A 15,550-nucleotide genomic window follows, 5' to 3' on the forward strand; every position below is an offset into this window, starting at 1 on the left:
TTGTGGCGGTGCTCCATGGCCCCACAGCCCTGGCCGTGAACCTCCCCGACGGTGAGAAGACAGCAACACCGCAGAAACAGTGGCGACGGGACCCCGCCCCGCTTCCCGCCCCATGGCCCCTGACAGGACCGCCGCCATATTCCGCCGCCGGGGGCCCTCGCGGCCGCTTGGACACGCCTCAGCTCCGGTCCCGGCTCGACTCGGCTCGGCCCCATTGGCTCGGCTCCGTGGAGCCGCCTCCGGTTGCATCAGCTTCGGCGGCCGGGCCGCGCCTGCGCCGCGCCTGCGCCGCGTCGTTCCCAGCCTTTTCCACCCACCTCTTCCACAAGGCAGCCATGGCTGGCGCTGACGGGCAGGTGGGTTTCGCGCCGCGATGGGGCGTGCGGCGAATGGCACCGGGGGTCCGCCTGGCTCTGCGCTCCCTCAGCGCGCCCGGGGGCCGTGCTGAGGCGGAGGTACCCGGCGGCAGGCCTGGGGAGGGGCAGACAGGCTCAGTCCTTTCCCCATGAGCCTTCCGTGAAGCCGCTGGGGTGCTCGGGTCTCCGGGAGTGGGCGGTGGGATTGGCTCCGTACTTGGAGGGCTGTGCCCCAGTGTGTGGGGTTGGGTAGAGTGCAAGAAACTGCTGGAGGATGAGGAGATGTTGTGTTCCACGGTGTATGTTAGATATTAGGAGGAATTTTTTCACTCAGAGGGTGGTGATGCACTGGAACAGGTTGCCCAAGGAGGTTGTGGATGCTCCATCCCTGGAGGCATTCAAGGCCAGGCTGGATGTGGCTCTGGGCAGCCTGGTCTGCTGGTTTGTGGCCCTGCACGTAGCAGAGGGGTTGAAACTCAATGATCTTTGTAGTCCTTTTCAACTCAGGCCTTTCTACGATTTCATGATTCTGTGATAGGTAAATGCTGGGGAAGAAAAAAAGGGAGACTGCGGGAAGAAGAAAATGAAAGAAGCATCTGGTGACGAAGGGCGTGCAGAGGTGAGACCATGTCAGGCCATGGGGTGTTGAAGGATGTAGTTTTGTGTACTGTTGACTTTGCTGTATGTCATCCATCTGATTCATTTATCTGCTGTTGCAGTAATTCCTTTCCCTGCTGTTTCTTACTTCAGCAAAGTTTGCTGTGAAGTGGCTTTGTTGCTCTTGACAGCAGGTTATATTGTTGTCAGGAGAGAGCAGCTCTGGTTTCTGTGGCTGCTGCTCCATGATGCAGCCTACTGTGGCTCCCACCAGCAGCAGGAGATAGATGGCAGGTCTGTGGAGCAGTGAAAGCCTGCCAGAGATGCTCTGTCGTTTCCGTGTTTGTGGTTGGTGTGAGTAAACAGTGGGCACAGAGCTGCTGGTCACGTAGTGCCTGCATTGACAGCCTGATGTCAGTGCAGGATGTGTTCAACAAGCTTTTCAAATTGTTTTTTCCTTTTGTACTGTATTAAACTATCAGTTGCTACAAGTTTAAGCATGAGGTTAATAAACTATCTAGTAGTTCATTAATATATTTTAAACGTATGTTAAACAGATGCACTGTGGTATGTATAATGTTACTATGTAATTGTAATAATTGGCTGTTAAGGCATAGCACATGCATAGCTGCAGACAGTCACATGGGCCTTTGTGAAATGTATATATGCTATTCACATTCTTGACATCATGTGGTATTAATCTGTTGAATGTGCCTTTATTCTTTATGTATAGCTGAATCCTTGGCCTGCATTTATCAGTGAGCGCTTAGAGATGTACACTAAACTTAAAGCTGAGCACGATGCACTTCTTGCAGAGCGAGCTGCTAATGATAGTAAACCCATTAAAGTTACATTACCTGATGGTAAGCTGGTTGATGCTGAGTCCTGGAAGACCACACCTTATCAAATTGCTTGTGGAATTAGGTATGATTTTATGCTATTAAATACTTAGTAATTTTTAGACTGATCTACATCTCCAAGTTGTGACTGTGATCATTAACATTAGCAAATGCAAAATTAGTTTTTGTGGGCCTGGGTAAGATGACTTGGGTGATGTTTCAATTGACTTTTAGAGTGAGCTAACATTAGAAATGTGTTTTGTTTAATTGCACTTTCATTGGCATGGGAGATACCTATCAGAAAGAACACATCTCCAGCTGACTCGCATATCCTGTGGGGTGGATTTGAACAATGTGTGCTGGACACCTTATCAATCAAAATTATGAAAGCTGGGTGATTCCTAGAGATGAAATACTACTATTTTATTATTATTAATTAATGCTTTAATACTTTGTCCCTGGAATCAGTTTTGGTTTTGTGATTTGGAATCAAGGAAAGTGTTTTTGCCTAGAGGAACTGTAGAATGACTGTATTAGGAACAGTATTTGATAATTTCTGAAATAGAAGCTCTGTCTTTTATTGCAGTAGGATTTCGGTATCATATTAGAACTTTGAGGTAGCTGCCTGTAAGTCAGATATGCATTAATGTCCAGTAAACAGTGCAGCTTTCCTCCTATATCTCATTTCCTAAATGTTCAGGACTGGCTTAACTGCTCTTTCTTTGAAATTTATTTGCAGTATTATAACCACTGAGAGCGCTCCGAAAAAGTCATTCTTAACATGGTGAAGCAAATTCTGAGTATTTCTGCTTGTTGATTTTAAACAATTATATACTGTGGTTTTTGTTTTTTTTTTTGGTTTTTTTTTTCAGTCAAGGCTTAGCTGACAACACTGTTATTGCTAGAGTGAATAAGATGGTTTGGGATCTAGACCGTCCTTTGGAGGAGGATTGCACCTTGGAGCTGCTCAAGTTTGAGGATGAAGAGGCTCAAGCCGTGAGTATCTGCTAGCTAAAATTTGTTTGCTTTTAGATTTGCGTTAAATCCAGCCTCTAGCAGGTACTAGCATCTTAACTGTGCTCAAGGGAAGAGAGAAGGAGGAAAAAGATACGCTGTGTAGGTACATCTCATTTTTTTTATAATAGTTCCTTAGGAAGACACGGTATTGAGATAAAGTATATTCTGTTGGGTATTTGTTATGAAGTGTGCTAACTGTTGTTATAGTTATGCAAAGTGTGTAATATTTGCAGCCTTAATGTTATGTAAATCTTCTGAACCGACCACTTTAGCACTGGCTGCACGAGCAATGACGGGTACAGAATTACTAATACAAATACCAATCTACTGAGTAAGTTGCTCTTGTATTTTTTCTTTATACTAAGGTACATATTTTATTTCAGTTACTCATTCATCTAAGTGTAGATACCCAGTGAATTTGTAAATTCTGTCTTTTAGACAGAAATCCATTGCAAATTCATTGCAGTGGAGATTTGCATTCAAACTTAGGATTTTTATGCCAATTAAATGATTACTTCTGTAATACTGAGGTTCTCTGATTTGTGCAAATAAAAGCAGTTAAATCTTACAGGTTCAGCTTTAATTTGCTAACCCTTTAGGTGCACTACAAGATAAAGAGTAGTTTTTAGCTTTAAACTGTTCTATATCACTGCAGGGCTTACCATACTTTAAATGTTTGTAGGACTGTGGCCTTATGTTGCAAATACACCTTTATGTTTATGCTGTGTGTCAGCAGAGCCAATCCATTGAAGTTGATAGAAAAAAACGTGTTGGATTAGTTTCCTGACTTCTAGACAAATCTGAATAATTTCAACAGTGAAAAGAAGAATTATATGCTTTCAGTCTGTAAAATTAAAAAATAAAATCCAGCATTACTTTGGAAATACTGGAGCTTAGGATAGGAGTATTTCTGGGCCAGTCATTGCTGTTCTGAAGACTGCTATAATGTGAGGTCTGCATGAAGTATCCTTGGAAGCAAATGTTCAGAAAACATTTAATTTAAAATATTCAGAAATGTGTTGTGCATATTTGGACTTATTCCCCTCCCCCCACCCCCTTTTTTTTTTTTTTTTTGACTTCAATTAGGTATACTGGCACTCAAGTGCTCACATAATGGGTGAAGCTATGGAGCGAATCTATGGTGGATGTTTGTGCTATGGACCACCAATAGAAAATGGATTTTATTATGACATGTTCCTTGAGGATGGGTAGGTTTTATATTTTTTTTCTTTTTTAGCAGTTGAGGGAGATGATGGTTATACCAAAGTTTGGGTTACTTGGAACCAGATGAGAAATCACAAGTGAAAGGGAGAGTGATGTGCTCTTCTGCATGTTTATTTTAGAGGTGTATCAAGTAATGACTTCTCTGCTTTGGAAGCGCTGTGCAAAAAGATCATGAAGGAAAAGCAGCCATTTGAAAGACTGGAAGTTAAGAAGGAAACGCTACTTGAAATGTTTAAGGTGGGTTGTTCTTGAGTGTTGTTATCACACCATGCAGTTGCACTCTTGAGTATTTGTAACGTCAGCCACATATAGTGATAGAGGAAGGTCTTTCAAAGTTTTTTTTGAAGATGTGTTCTTACAAACTCATTTGTGATATTTAACCTAAAAAAAAAAAAAAAGGTAAAAAAAAAAATTATCATTTAGATTCTCATAAATGCATTTGATTTTTCTCCAGCTGTGAGAGTTGTACTTTTGGGTGATCTTGGCAATATGTTTGAATCGGCATTCTTCATTTATTTCCCACAGATGTAAATTTGCAAATGTGCACTTGTATTATACTGGCTGTGGTAATACACTGTGCTGATACTAAACTGCATATGCTGGTGCATTCAGAAGGCTTCATAAAATATTTTTTTAAGGATGAGGTTAAAAAGCAAGAATAAAATCTCATCTTTTCTTTTTTGTAACTAGCTGTAAACAATTTCCTGGCATTCTCTCAGATAGAGGTTACTCAGTTTTTTCTACTAAGACTCTAAAGAGAATCAATGTTGTTCAGAGTGGAAGAGGCCTTATTAGATCTTCAGTCCACTCTTGTGCTCAGGGCAGTGTTATCACTGAAGCTGGATCAGGTTCCTCAGGTACTGCTTGGTACTGTGTTAGACGGGAGCACCATGCTGTATAGCAGAGTGTCTTTTGATGTACTGTAGCATCGAGTTTGCAAAAAGCTTAAACTGCTGATCAGCTCTACTGCATAACAAGAAGTTAATAAATGTGTGGTGCTCTTCTTCTCAGTATAACAAATTCAAGTGTCGCATCTTGAATGAGAAGGTCAATACTCCAACTACAACAGTATACAGGTAATTATGCATGCGTACTATTACTAGGTATAATTTGCTATGATTAAATATACTAAACAAATGTTTTTTCTATTCTTAGATGTGGTCCCTTGATAGATTTATGCAGAGGACCTCATGTTAGACATACTGGCAAGATAAAGAGCATAAAAATTCATAAGGTAGGACCTGAAACTATCCTAAGCAAATGTGTTAATTGACAGTGTGTTGCTGTGTTTGGGCATGACAACAGTAAATTATCTAAGAGCATAATGTGAAGTGGATAACCTGGCCATAAACTCAATTTAACCAACTGGCAAAGGGTTATGTGCTATAAGAATGGTATTTAAGGGATGTGAAGACCTAACAGATGGCCAGGGACATCATTTCCAGCACATCTTGGGAAGTGGGTGTGGCTTAATTCTTCGTTGAGATCAGTGAGAGTTCTTGTTTTAGTTTAGCTGATGGTTATAGCTCAATGTGAACAGAACAGATGAAATAGGATGGCTTCAGACAGAGATAGTAGACCTGACGAAGAAAAAAAAGGACCATTTAGGGCTTGAAACCAGTTTTTACGATTCAGCTCTTCTTTGTGCATTTTTTTCACTAGCACTGTGTTTTTATGATTAAAACTCTCTTCGTGCCGTAGTTACTCTATATTAAACATAAATTTGTTTAATTATTATGTGTGCCTTTTACAACAGGCAGGAGCAGTAAAATGTGTAGGTTCTTTCTTCATTATTTCATTTATTTTTTTTTGTGCGCAGAATTCATCTACCTACTGGGAAGGCAAGGCTGATATGGAATCCCTCCAGCGAATCTATGGAATTTCATTCCCAGATGCAAAAATGTTGAAGGAATGGGAAAAATTCCAGGAGGAGGCTAAAAACAGAGATCACAGAAAAATTGGACGGGTAAGGCATTCTGTATGGTAACGTATTTTACAAACATAATGCATACATAACCTCACAACTACAACTACCTCACATACAGCATATACTTGCTGTCACAACTAAGATGTGATGCAGCTGTATTTTCAGTTGAGTTGCAAAGCCTGGTTCTTTTCTATCTAAAAGCATCAGAATTCCGAAAGCAAAGAACTTATCTTTAGATCAAAAGCTTTTCCTACCTGGGTTGCTGCAGCCTCTTCACTCGCAGTTTTGCCTTTTTTCTGATCTTTAGAATCTATAGTACATTTTGGGGTTGAGTTTTTCTGCTTGATTAGTTTTTCATTTTGTTTTTTAGGTTGAAGTCCATGTCTTGTAATTGGTAGCTTTGAATGCTATTAAAAGGTCTACTGTTGAACATCAGCAAAAAGAACAGAATACATTAGATGCTGTCTTGAAGCTTATGCTTAATTTTTCACATTAGCCAATTACAGTCCAAATATATAGTTAATATTTACTTCTGGAACTCTCTAATTATTCAAATATTTTTTTGTCAGTGGACAAGGGCATTGTGTGCGTGCACTTAGGAATTGCACATAAACCTCAGTATTTGGGGTAGTGACAATAGAATAGAAAATTAAACTATTTTCTTCTTGTATATGTACTGATGGGGATACAAGTACCTGTGAAATGCAACTGGTCTATTGTTGTGACCAGTCAGTCGTAATTCATTTGTGAATGTTTATTTAAAAAAAAAAAAAAAGGCTGTGCAAGTACTAAGCTTTTCCAGTATTTTTCTACAGGATCAAGAACTCTTTTTCTTTCATGAGCTCAGCCCTGGTAGCTGTTTTTTCTTACCAAAAGGAGCTTATATATATAATACCTTAATTGAATTCATCCGGGTAAGTAATGTCTTTTGGAAGTTGTCTTACAGAAGGAAGTGCTTAACTTCAGAAAAAATGTAGAAGTATACAATGATGTAACAGTATGAATTGACTTGAAATGAAGGGCTGTTTAACTGAAGGAACCTGGTTACTTACAACTGGTGTTTTAACAATGTCTGCCAAATTATATTTTTATCACTGCAGTTAAAATAGTGATAATGATGACTCATGGTAGAGCTAAGCTCAGTCGACTGTTGTTTCACTGATCCTTGTTGATTTTACTTAATAAGTGTTAGACTTGGACTTGTTCAGCTAATTATTAGAAAAATGAGAAAAAAAAATACTGATCTACCTGCTGCAAAATGTAAATATCTCTGTGTCTTATTATTAGATATTTGGGCTGTAAAGTAGTACCAAGTGTCATGGAATAATTAGAGACTGCTGCTTTGCTTGGTTAGAAGGAACTTGTTCTTTTTGCTTACTACAGAGGAATTTTTGAGGGAAGGGTGGTTTGATGCCATTTCCAGCTTGTTTTTCTTTTTTTCTTTTTTCTGTAGTGGATGCTGTAAAAATAGTGCTTGCATATTTTCATGACTGCAGATCAAAGCCTGAGTACCATTACTTTCGTTTGCTTATTGATTATTTTATGTACTGGGTTTATTTTAGAGTGAGTATCGAAAACGTGGATTCCAAGAGGTTGTCACTCCAAATATTTTCAACAGTAAACTATGGATGACTTCAGGGCATTGGCAGCATTACAATGAAAACATGTTTTCCTTTGAAGTGGAGAAAGAATTATTTGCTCTGAAGCCTATGAACTGTCCAGGACACTGGTAAATGCATATCATCTTTGCATTGGATTTTCTTTTGATTTAAAAAAAAAAAAAAAAAACAAAAAACAAACCAACAGAAAAAACCCACCAACAAACAAACAGAGAACCACAACTAAAAATCCTTGTTAGGAGTGTTGCAATTACGAGTATTGTTATTATGAGCTCTCTACAGGGACCCCAAAAAGTGTCTTTTTTTTTTTTTTTTTTTTTTCCTTTCTGTCATTACAGTGATTTTGTTTCAGAATTGAAGCTCATATTGATGCTGCAAAATCTTGGTAGCCGCTTTGGCTATCAGGGTATTGTCAGTTTTGTGGCAGTGTAGCTGTTCAGGTTTCAGTGCTCACTTCAGGAGTTGGTACTGTCACTGTGGGAGGTGGAGGAATCCTCCTGCCCATGTAAGAATATCTGATTAATTTTCCTGGAAAAAAAAACCCCTAGATATAAGTGATTGTTGTATTCAGATGACATCCCTGGCAGTGTGGGCACTTGCTTAGGCACTGGCTGCTTCCTTTTGGCAGTTCTTTGCAGAATTTTGATTCTAGATGAATTTCAAGTAATTAACTTTTCCTTCAGCCTTATGTTTGATCATCGTCCAAGATCATGGCGTGAGCTGCCATTACGGTTGGCTGATTTTGGTGTTCTGCATCGAAATGAACTGTCAGGAGCTCTTACAGGACTCACTAGAGTACGTCGGTTCCAGCAGGATGATGCTCACATATTCTGTTCTGTGGAACAGGTATGGACTGCTGGTAAATGAAATTCGGTATTAAAATCAGAATAGCTGAATTTCTTGTAGTTGAGACTGTGTTTACATTCTTATGTAGATAGAAGAGGAGATAAAGAGTTGTCTACAATTCTTGCGTGCTGTTTATGATGTCTTTGGATTTTCCTTTAAACTGAATCTCTCTACTCGTCCTGAAAAGTATCTGGGAGATATTGAGGTGTGGAATCAAGCTGAGAAGGTAAACAGTAATTTTATTACCTTTCTGTATGAAACCAAGGCTGCACCTGCAAGTTCCATAAGGGTATATTGCCTTTCGGAAGGTGATGTGGTAGCTGGGATGAGAAATATAACTTAATAACTGTCTTTTATTCCGGGTGGGTCATAAAATAGCTTTCTTACTATGCTGTGTGCGGACGGTATGCTCTCCATACAGAAGTGATTTCCATGTTGGAATCAAATTGTCTCCCTCCTTTCTCTTCTGTGTTTTTGATCAATTAAATAGTAGGAGTGAGGGGGGGAAAAGGAGAGGGGGGGAAGAGGATGAAAAGAACTAATTTTAACAGCCCTTGTGGGAAGATTTTGAGGCATCTTCCAGAAAACATGTTATTCTCATTACTAAAGCATTAGCCCTTGCAGGTGCAGTATAGAAAGAAGATGGGGCATGAACAGACTTTAGTAACAGGGATGGATTCTCCTTCAATATTTACAAACTTTTACTCTATCTAAAACAGTTCTTGTATCTTACCTAATGCTGCTTGTTTTGCTACTTAAAAAATGTATGCATTAGTTTCAGTTTGAACTTTTTTTAATCTGAGTCTCTTCCAAAACTTTGTTTTTTCAGAAAAAAAAAAAAGTTGATAGGAATGTGCAGAGGTGTTGTTGCAGTAGTGGAGAAATGAGAGTCTGGTAGTGTTAGATGGCTGCAGCAGCAGGCTGACCTGATGTGAGAAGTGAGAAACACTGAATACACGTATTCTTTATCTCTAGCAACTGGAAAACAGTCTTAATGACTTTGGTGAGAAGTGGGAGTTGAACCCTGGTGATGGAGCTTTCTATGGACCTAAGGTTAGTGTGTTGCAATGGACTTCTAGCTGGGTGGTGGTTTTAATTTTGTTTGGGTTAGGTACATGAAAGGTCTCACAATTCCTTTTTTTTCCAGTGACGCTTCTGTAATCTTAGCAATGGTGGTAGCATGCAGATTCTCTTCTTCATGGTACAGCAGACAAACAGAAAAAAAACTTGAAGTTTTTGTCTTTGTAAAATTATGTCAACATTAGAATTTCTTGGAAAGAAAAGTGTTTGGCATGTATTTGTACAGAATGTTTGCCAGACAACTTCAGACAAATACCTGACCAGGATGAAGACTTTGTCAAAGCAACACCTGAATTGCTCTTTGAGTTTAAAAAAAAAAAAAAAAAAAAAAGTAGAGATAGACGCTTGCTGCTGTTAAATGCATTGTTTTTTGTATCTTGTAGAGAAAACAGTGGGGTGATGTTCTCGTTTTTTATTCATCGTCTTCTTCATAAAGACAGCTTTTACTTTCAACCTGTCCTTCATGTTCCCTTCCAATTTAACTTTACAACTAAATTTTTCAATGTTAAGTGTGCGTTTCTGAAAAATTGGTGCTGTTCAGTTTTGGCTGGAGAGTTAAGAACAAAATGGATTCTTAAACAGACAGACCGGTACAAGCAGAGATTGTAAAAGGCTTTTGAAGTAGGAAGGGAGAGTGTGGGTTTGTTGTTTTTTGCTGTGTGTTTTTTTTTTTTTTTTTGTTTTTTTTTTTTTTTTGTGGTGATTATTGTTTTTTTGTTGCTGTTGTTTAATATACATGTTCGGTTATCTGATATCATCAAATGGTGCTTTCTGGCTGAAATTGTCTGTTTTCCCAGTGACCTAAATTCCTGGTTTACTTGAGAGAGGGATAATTCTATGATCTTGTCCTTTACGTAGCTTTAGTACTCATTTTACTCAGTTTACTTATAGAAACTATTTGCTGCTTAAATTGGTGTTGGTTTATTGAAAGGTATGAACAGAAGGTGGCACTATAAGATCAGTGTACTGTGTCAGAAATGCTCATTTTGGTGATCAGTGAATGAAACATAATACAGTAATCCTGTAGAATACAAGCAGGAAGAAAATCCTAAACATATATTCCTATTTAGGGAAAAAAAAAAAAAAAAAAACCATGAGGAGTTGTAAATAAGTTTATTAAGCAGATTTCTGAAAAATGTTGCTTTTACTAACATGGCTTTGTAGCACTGCTGGTGGGTTTTGGTACTAAAAAAAGACCCTTGCACAGTTTGTGTGTCTTTGTAAGAGCTTCCTCTTCAGCTGTACAGATGAAGAAGAGATTTCTAGAAATTTTCTGATGTCTTTGAGCATGAGGACACAAAGCCTTACAGCATTGCTTGTAAATGTTTCCCTAATAGATGTAAATTTAATCTATGTTTGTATTCATTCATCTAGTAAACTAGTTCTGATTTTTGTCTTTGTATGCTGATTGAATCAATTTCATTTTATGGGTTGTAGGTGGAACGTTCTGTAACAGCTTATCATTCATAATGTGAAATGCAAACAAGATTTAGTAATTTCCTCAGTTCATTTGAAAGGAGGCAAATATCTGCAGGAACACTTTCCTTTGTTAACCTTTATTTACTTTAGCTACTGTACTAGGAGCAAGGGTAAGTTTAAGTGAGCAAACACACAGCCTTTTGCCTTGGTCTTAATGTGAACTGGTTAAAGTTGCATTGATGAGTGAAGCTCTGCATTCAGGATAGACTGTTTTTTGTATTCTGTAAATGGATGGTTTGAGTTTCTATCAGAAAAAAGGTCATTTACAACCTTTTTTGATTTCTTTAATTGTAGCTAAACTGTAATAAGCACTGGCTTCAGAGTGCAAAACTTTTAAAAGAGTTGTTATTTTGCCAAGTAACTTCAGAAAGGCACTTCATTGTTTTTCAGCATTTAACACACTGATCTCTTTGTTTGATCCGTAAGTTTGAAAAAAAATCAAACACATTGCCCTACTGGGAAAATGTTGAAGAAGACATCAAATTCACTAGATCAGTAAGGTCCAGATAATACAAACTGACTGCTTTTTAGGTGTCTACTTGTCCAACTTCTGTCCAAAGTGTATTCAAGATTAAAGTGTCAGATGCAATAGATTGGCTGTCTGTAATAAAGAGGATTCTTAGTAAGACCGTGTGTCATTAATTAATATGATCTCTCTTGATAAGTGGATTATTTAACAATACAGTGTGCATCCTGTGTTCAGGATTTTTGGAAATAAGTGCTCAATTTGGAGCCAAAACGTACACTTACCTGCCCTCCTTCCCTTAATGTGCTGCCGAGTTTACTCAGTGAAAGACTCACGAAAGTCCAATGAAAAACCAAGCAAACTCAGAAAATATTCTTGAAAATATACTTTGAAGTAACGTCTCTTCATGTGCTTACCCTGTTTTTGGCCTGACATTATTTGCATCAGAATCCACAAGTCGTTTTAAATCATAATATAGTCTAAAGTGTGTTGTCTAAACCCACATATACTTTCTGTGTACTCTATGAGTGAAGACTTCCGTCTTAATGCGGTGAATTTATGTTCAGAATGGCATGCTTCATCCTAAACTCTGGTAAAAGTTTTGTTCTTTTGTTTCATAAGATTGACATTCAGATTAAAGATGCCATTGGACGCTACCACCAGTGTGCTACAATCCAGCTAGACTTTCAGCTGTCAATCAGATTTAACCTCACCTTTGTCAGGTAAGCACAGTCTGATGTTCTTAATTGCTATATAATTTAACTTTTCTGTTATTCATGTGTGTAACTAACTTTGTTCACAGCCACGATGGTAATGACAAGACAAGACCAGTTATCATTCACCGGGCTATCCTGGGCTCCGTGGAGAGAATGATTGCCATTTTAACTGAAAACTATGGAGGCAAATGGTAACATTTAGTTATTCTAGTTTGAGCAAACACATTTATATGAAAAATGAATTAGCCCCGAGCATGCAATTGTCAGTGGAGTTTATTCTACTTGCTTGCTACTGAGTTATACCATAGGTATATCACTAGGCAATTCTCTTTGAATCTCTTTCTTCAGATATGAGATAGTAATAGATACAGTAGCACATGGTACACGTTACCACACTTGAACATACACAAGGTGTGTAACTCTCACCTTGCTTTTCCAGGTTTGATGCCTGGCAGAGAGTCATTTATGTTGGTTATTTCCTTTATCTGCTGTGGTATAGTGACCCTACTGATGATGACAAGACTGAAAAGTTTAATGTTTTTCTCAGTATTTGTTAGTAAAGAAATTAGTGGCTCAGTTATGTGTGTAAAATATAACTCTAGTTTTCAGGTCAAAAAGTACTTTTGCCCACCCTGCAATTCTTTTAGACACTCTAGTTTTTTGGAAGATAAACTGTAACTTAAATATGGGGCTGTCATTGCCTCTGGTCCCATTCTAAGCTGCTGGCTTAATGAATCTTATCTGTAGATTTTAGTCTTATCTGTTCCTAGTTTTTCTGTTCTGAAAAATGCTAAAAACTCTTTTTTTTTCTTGTTTCTTGAAGGCCACTCTGGCTGTCTCCACAGCAGGTAATGGTAGTGCCAGTGGGACCAACATGTGATGAATATGCTCAAAAGGTGAAGTATATGGTTTTGTTTTCGTTGGTTGGTTTTGTTTCAGAAATACTGTATATAGTTGAAATACTTAGGTATTAATTACTAGTATTACTTGTTACAGGGAAATGTTTTAAATCTTTGCATGTATCATTTGTTTATTAACATGACAGTAAGCTGCTGAGGATGTAAATGGATTTTAAAGAGGAACTAAAATAGATGTTGGCAATTCAAATATCATGTTTATTTTCGTGAGGTTTTAGTGCTTCAGGTTCCAGTTCTCTCTAGCAATGTCCATCTTGCAGAGCAGTAAGAAAGATGAAGAAAATTCTCTGCATGTTTGGCATCTGGCAGACTTTTTTATGTATTTCTTTCAAACTTATGATACATAAATAAAATAGCCTGCAAAATTAAAAAATAAAAATTTACAAACAACTTTTAATTAAAAGCTTCAGCATGCTGTTGCCATTCACAGTATCAAATTGAAATAGATACTAGTCTTAAACATGAGGTATTCATATCAGTGCTTAGCGGTTTGTATAATGGCAGACCTCATTTCCTGCTTTGGACAAGGCTCATCTCCAAGGCTTGATCTGGTGATAGTGCACTTGATTTAGAGGGGTCAGATAAGCTTGACTGGCTTAACTTGACAGGTAACAATTAGTTCATCATCACAGAATACCCTATTGTGACGGTTTAAATACATTTTCTCGTAGGTCAGACAGCAATTCCATGATGCTGGGTTAATGGTGGATATTGATGTAGATCCTGGATGCACACTGAACAAGAAGATCAGAAATGCTCAACTTGCACAGTATAACTTTATTCTGGGTAATGTATAGTGCATTTGTTTCTACCTTATGCTGGCTGACCTTTTCAGAGAGGTTCTCTGAGCAGGTGGTATTGTTTTAGCTCACTTTGCTCCTCCAGTCTCCATTCCAGATGGTCTCTCCTGTACATCTGATGAGCATTCCTTGCTTGTATGGCTTTTAGTGAAAAAGATGCCTGTTTTGTGGACCACAGCATTATTTCTGCTTTACAAAAAGTCTTTTCTGTTTTCTGATCAGCAGTGTGGAGACACATGCCAAAACCAGTGTCACTTGTCACTCAGGTTGTTAATTGTGATTGTGAATTTAGTTTAAAAACCATAAACAAAAGGTGAGAGTACCAGGAAAAACATTTCACCTGAGTTAAGTTCAAAGACTGCTTCAAAGAGTTGTTAGGTAGCTGCAGCTGAGGAATCTCCCACTCAGTGCAGAAATGCAATCCTATAGCTACTTCCAAGTACCTTACATAAATTTCACATTAGTAGTGCTGCATGTAGAGATATGTCTTGGTATCTGTCAGTGTTTAATTAGCAAACCTTTGGACTTTGCTAATAAACTATCTTCTTGTTTCTGTAAACAACAAGCAAACTAATAGCTCTTGGTTATTTGTGGTCAGGTTTTGTTTCTAATGTTTGTTTTATTCTTATTTCTCATTTTAACTTCCTGCCTCTCTTTAATATAAAACTGGGCTTGTTCAGTTTAGTTATAACAAAAAATGAATAAAGAAAATTTATAATATACTAAAGTCTGTGAGTGATAGGATATTAAATAAAGCTATTGGCTGTTATAAATCTAAGTTGGAGTTCTTTGGAGGAGGACTTCCTAGGAGACCTGGGAGGATATGTTAGTTGCTAAGTTTTTAGAATTTTTGTTAAATATACCAGTGTTTTAAGGAAACTGGTGGGAAGAGATTTTTTAGGTGGTAGTTTCATCTTTTTTTTATCTTGGTTGTTCCTAGTTGTTGGTGAAAAGGAAAAGGCAAGTGGAACAGTTAACATCCGTACCAGAGATAACAAGGTGCACGGTGAGCGTACAATTGCTGATACTGTGAAGAGACTGCTGGAACTGAAATGTTCTCGTTCCAAACAAGCTGAAGAAGAATTTTAACACCACCTGTTCCACCTGACGTAAAATGATTCTAGATTTCCTAACTCAGTTAACCACAGAGTTATTTGTACAAGATTTGCAGAAATGTTCTGTCAGACATGTCTCTTTTTGTAAAAATCAGTTTCTCACAAACCTTGAAGTAAAATTTGCTGGCCTCTAAACAATGACAGATGAAGCAAGATGAAATGACCTTCTGTGACTGCAAGGGAAAATGGAAATATTAATTGGGGATATTTACCGTGTTCTAGCTACTTAAAAATAAAATATGTTTTGATAACAAATGTTTTTCGTGGAAGTTTTACAAGAAACCTCAGACTTAAGAAACCACATAGCAATGCTACATGGCAGCAGCTTTATGAATATCTCCTTTGGCAAGGTGATACCTTGCAGTCTTGTCTGCCTGTCCTACACCAGTTAAATTTATTGACTCTGAACATTTCCCAGTCACATAGACTGAGAAATGAATAGAGATTTCCCTGCTTAGTAGGTGTAGGCACTTCTGGGAGGGTTCCAGCTCTCACTGCAGAGTGCTCCAGCCATGGGATTGTCTGCCACATAGTGCTGAGCTACTAACTGTG

At 38.2% G+C, this 15,550-nt stretch overlaps 1 protein-coding gene across 2 annotated transcripts; it reads left to right on the plus strand.

Annotated features, from left to right (window-relative positions):
- The first annotated feature begins 208 nt into the window (after positions 1-208).
- On the plus strand, positions 209-15,253 carry TARS1 (threonyl-tRNA synthetase 1). 2 transcript variants are annotated; one of them, XM_085213277.1, is made up of 19 exons: positions 209-356; positions 895-975; positions 1,687-1,877; positions 2,665-2,788; positions 3,896-4,017; positions 4,153-4,270; positions 5,045-5,109; positions 5,189-5,267; positions 5,853-5,999; positions 6,776-6,874; positions 7,523-7,689; positions 8,263-8,425; positions 8,514-8,651; positions 9,401-9,478; positions 12,072-12,172; positions 12,253-12,357; positions 12,990-13,062; positions 13,755-13,869; positions 14,824-15,253. In XM_085213277.1, the coding sequence occupies exons 1-19, from the start codon at positions 336-338 to the stop codon at positions 14,970-14,972; spliced, it is 2,136 nt and encodes a 711-aa protein (XP_085069403.1). In that variant the 5' UTR covers positions 209-335; the 3' UTR covers positions 14,973-15,253. The 2 variants fall into 2 exon arrangements, with proteins under 2 accessions (XP_085069403.1, XP_085069404.1); XM_085213278.1 differs by lacking the exon at positions 6,776-6,874.
- The last annotated feature ends 297 nt before the right edge of the window (positions 15,254-15,550 follow it).

Source organism: Meleagris gallopavo, chromosome Z, assembly GCF_905368555.1.
Source record: "Meleagris gallopavo chromosome Z, MGAL_WU_HG_1.1, whole genome shotgun sequence".
Taxonomy (NCBI): domain Eukaryota; kingdom Metazoa; phylum Chordata; class Aves; order Galliformes; family Phasianidae; genus Meleagris; species Meleagris gallopavo.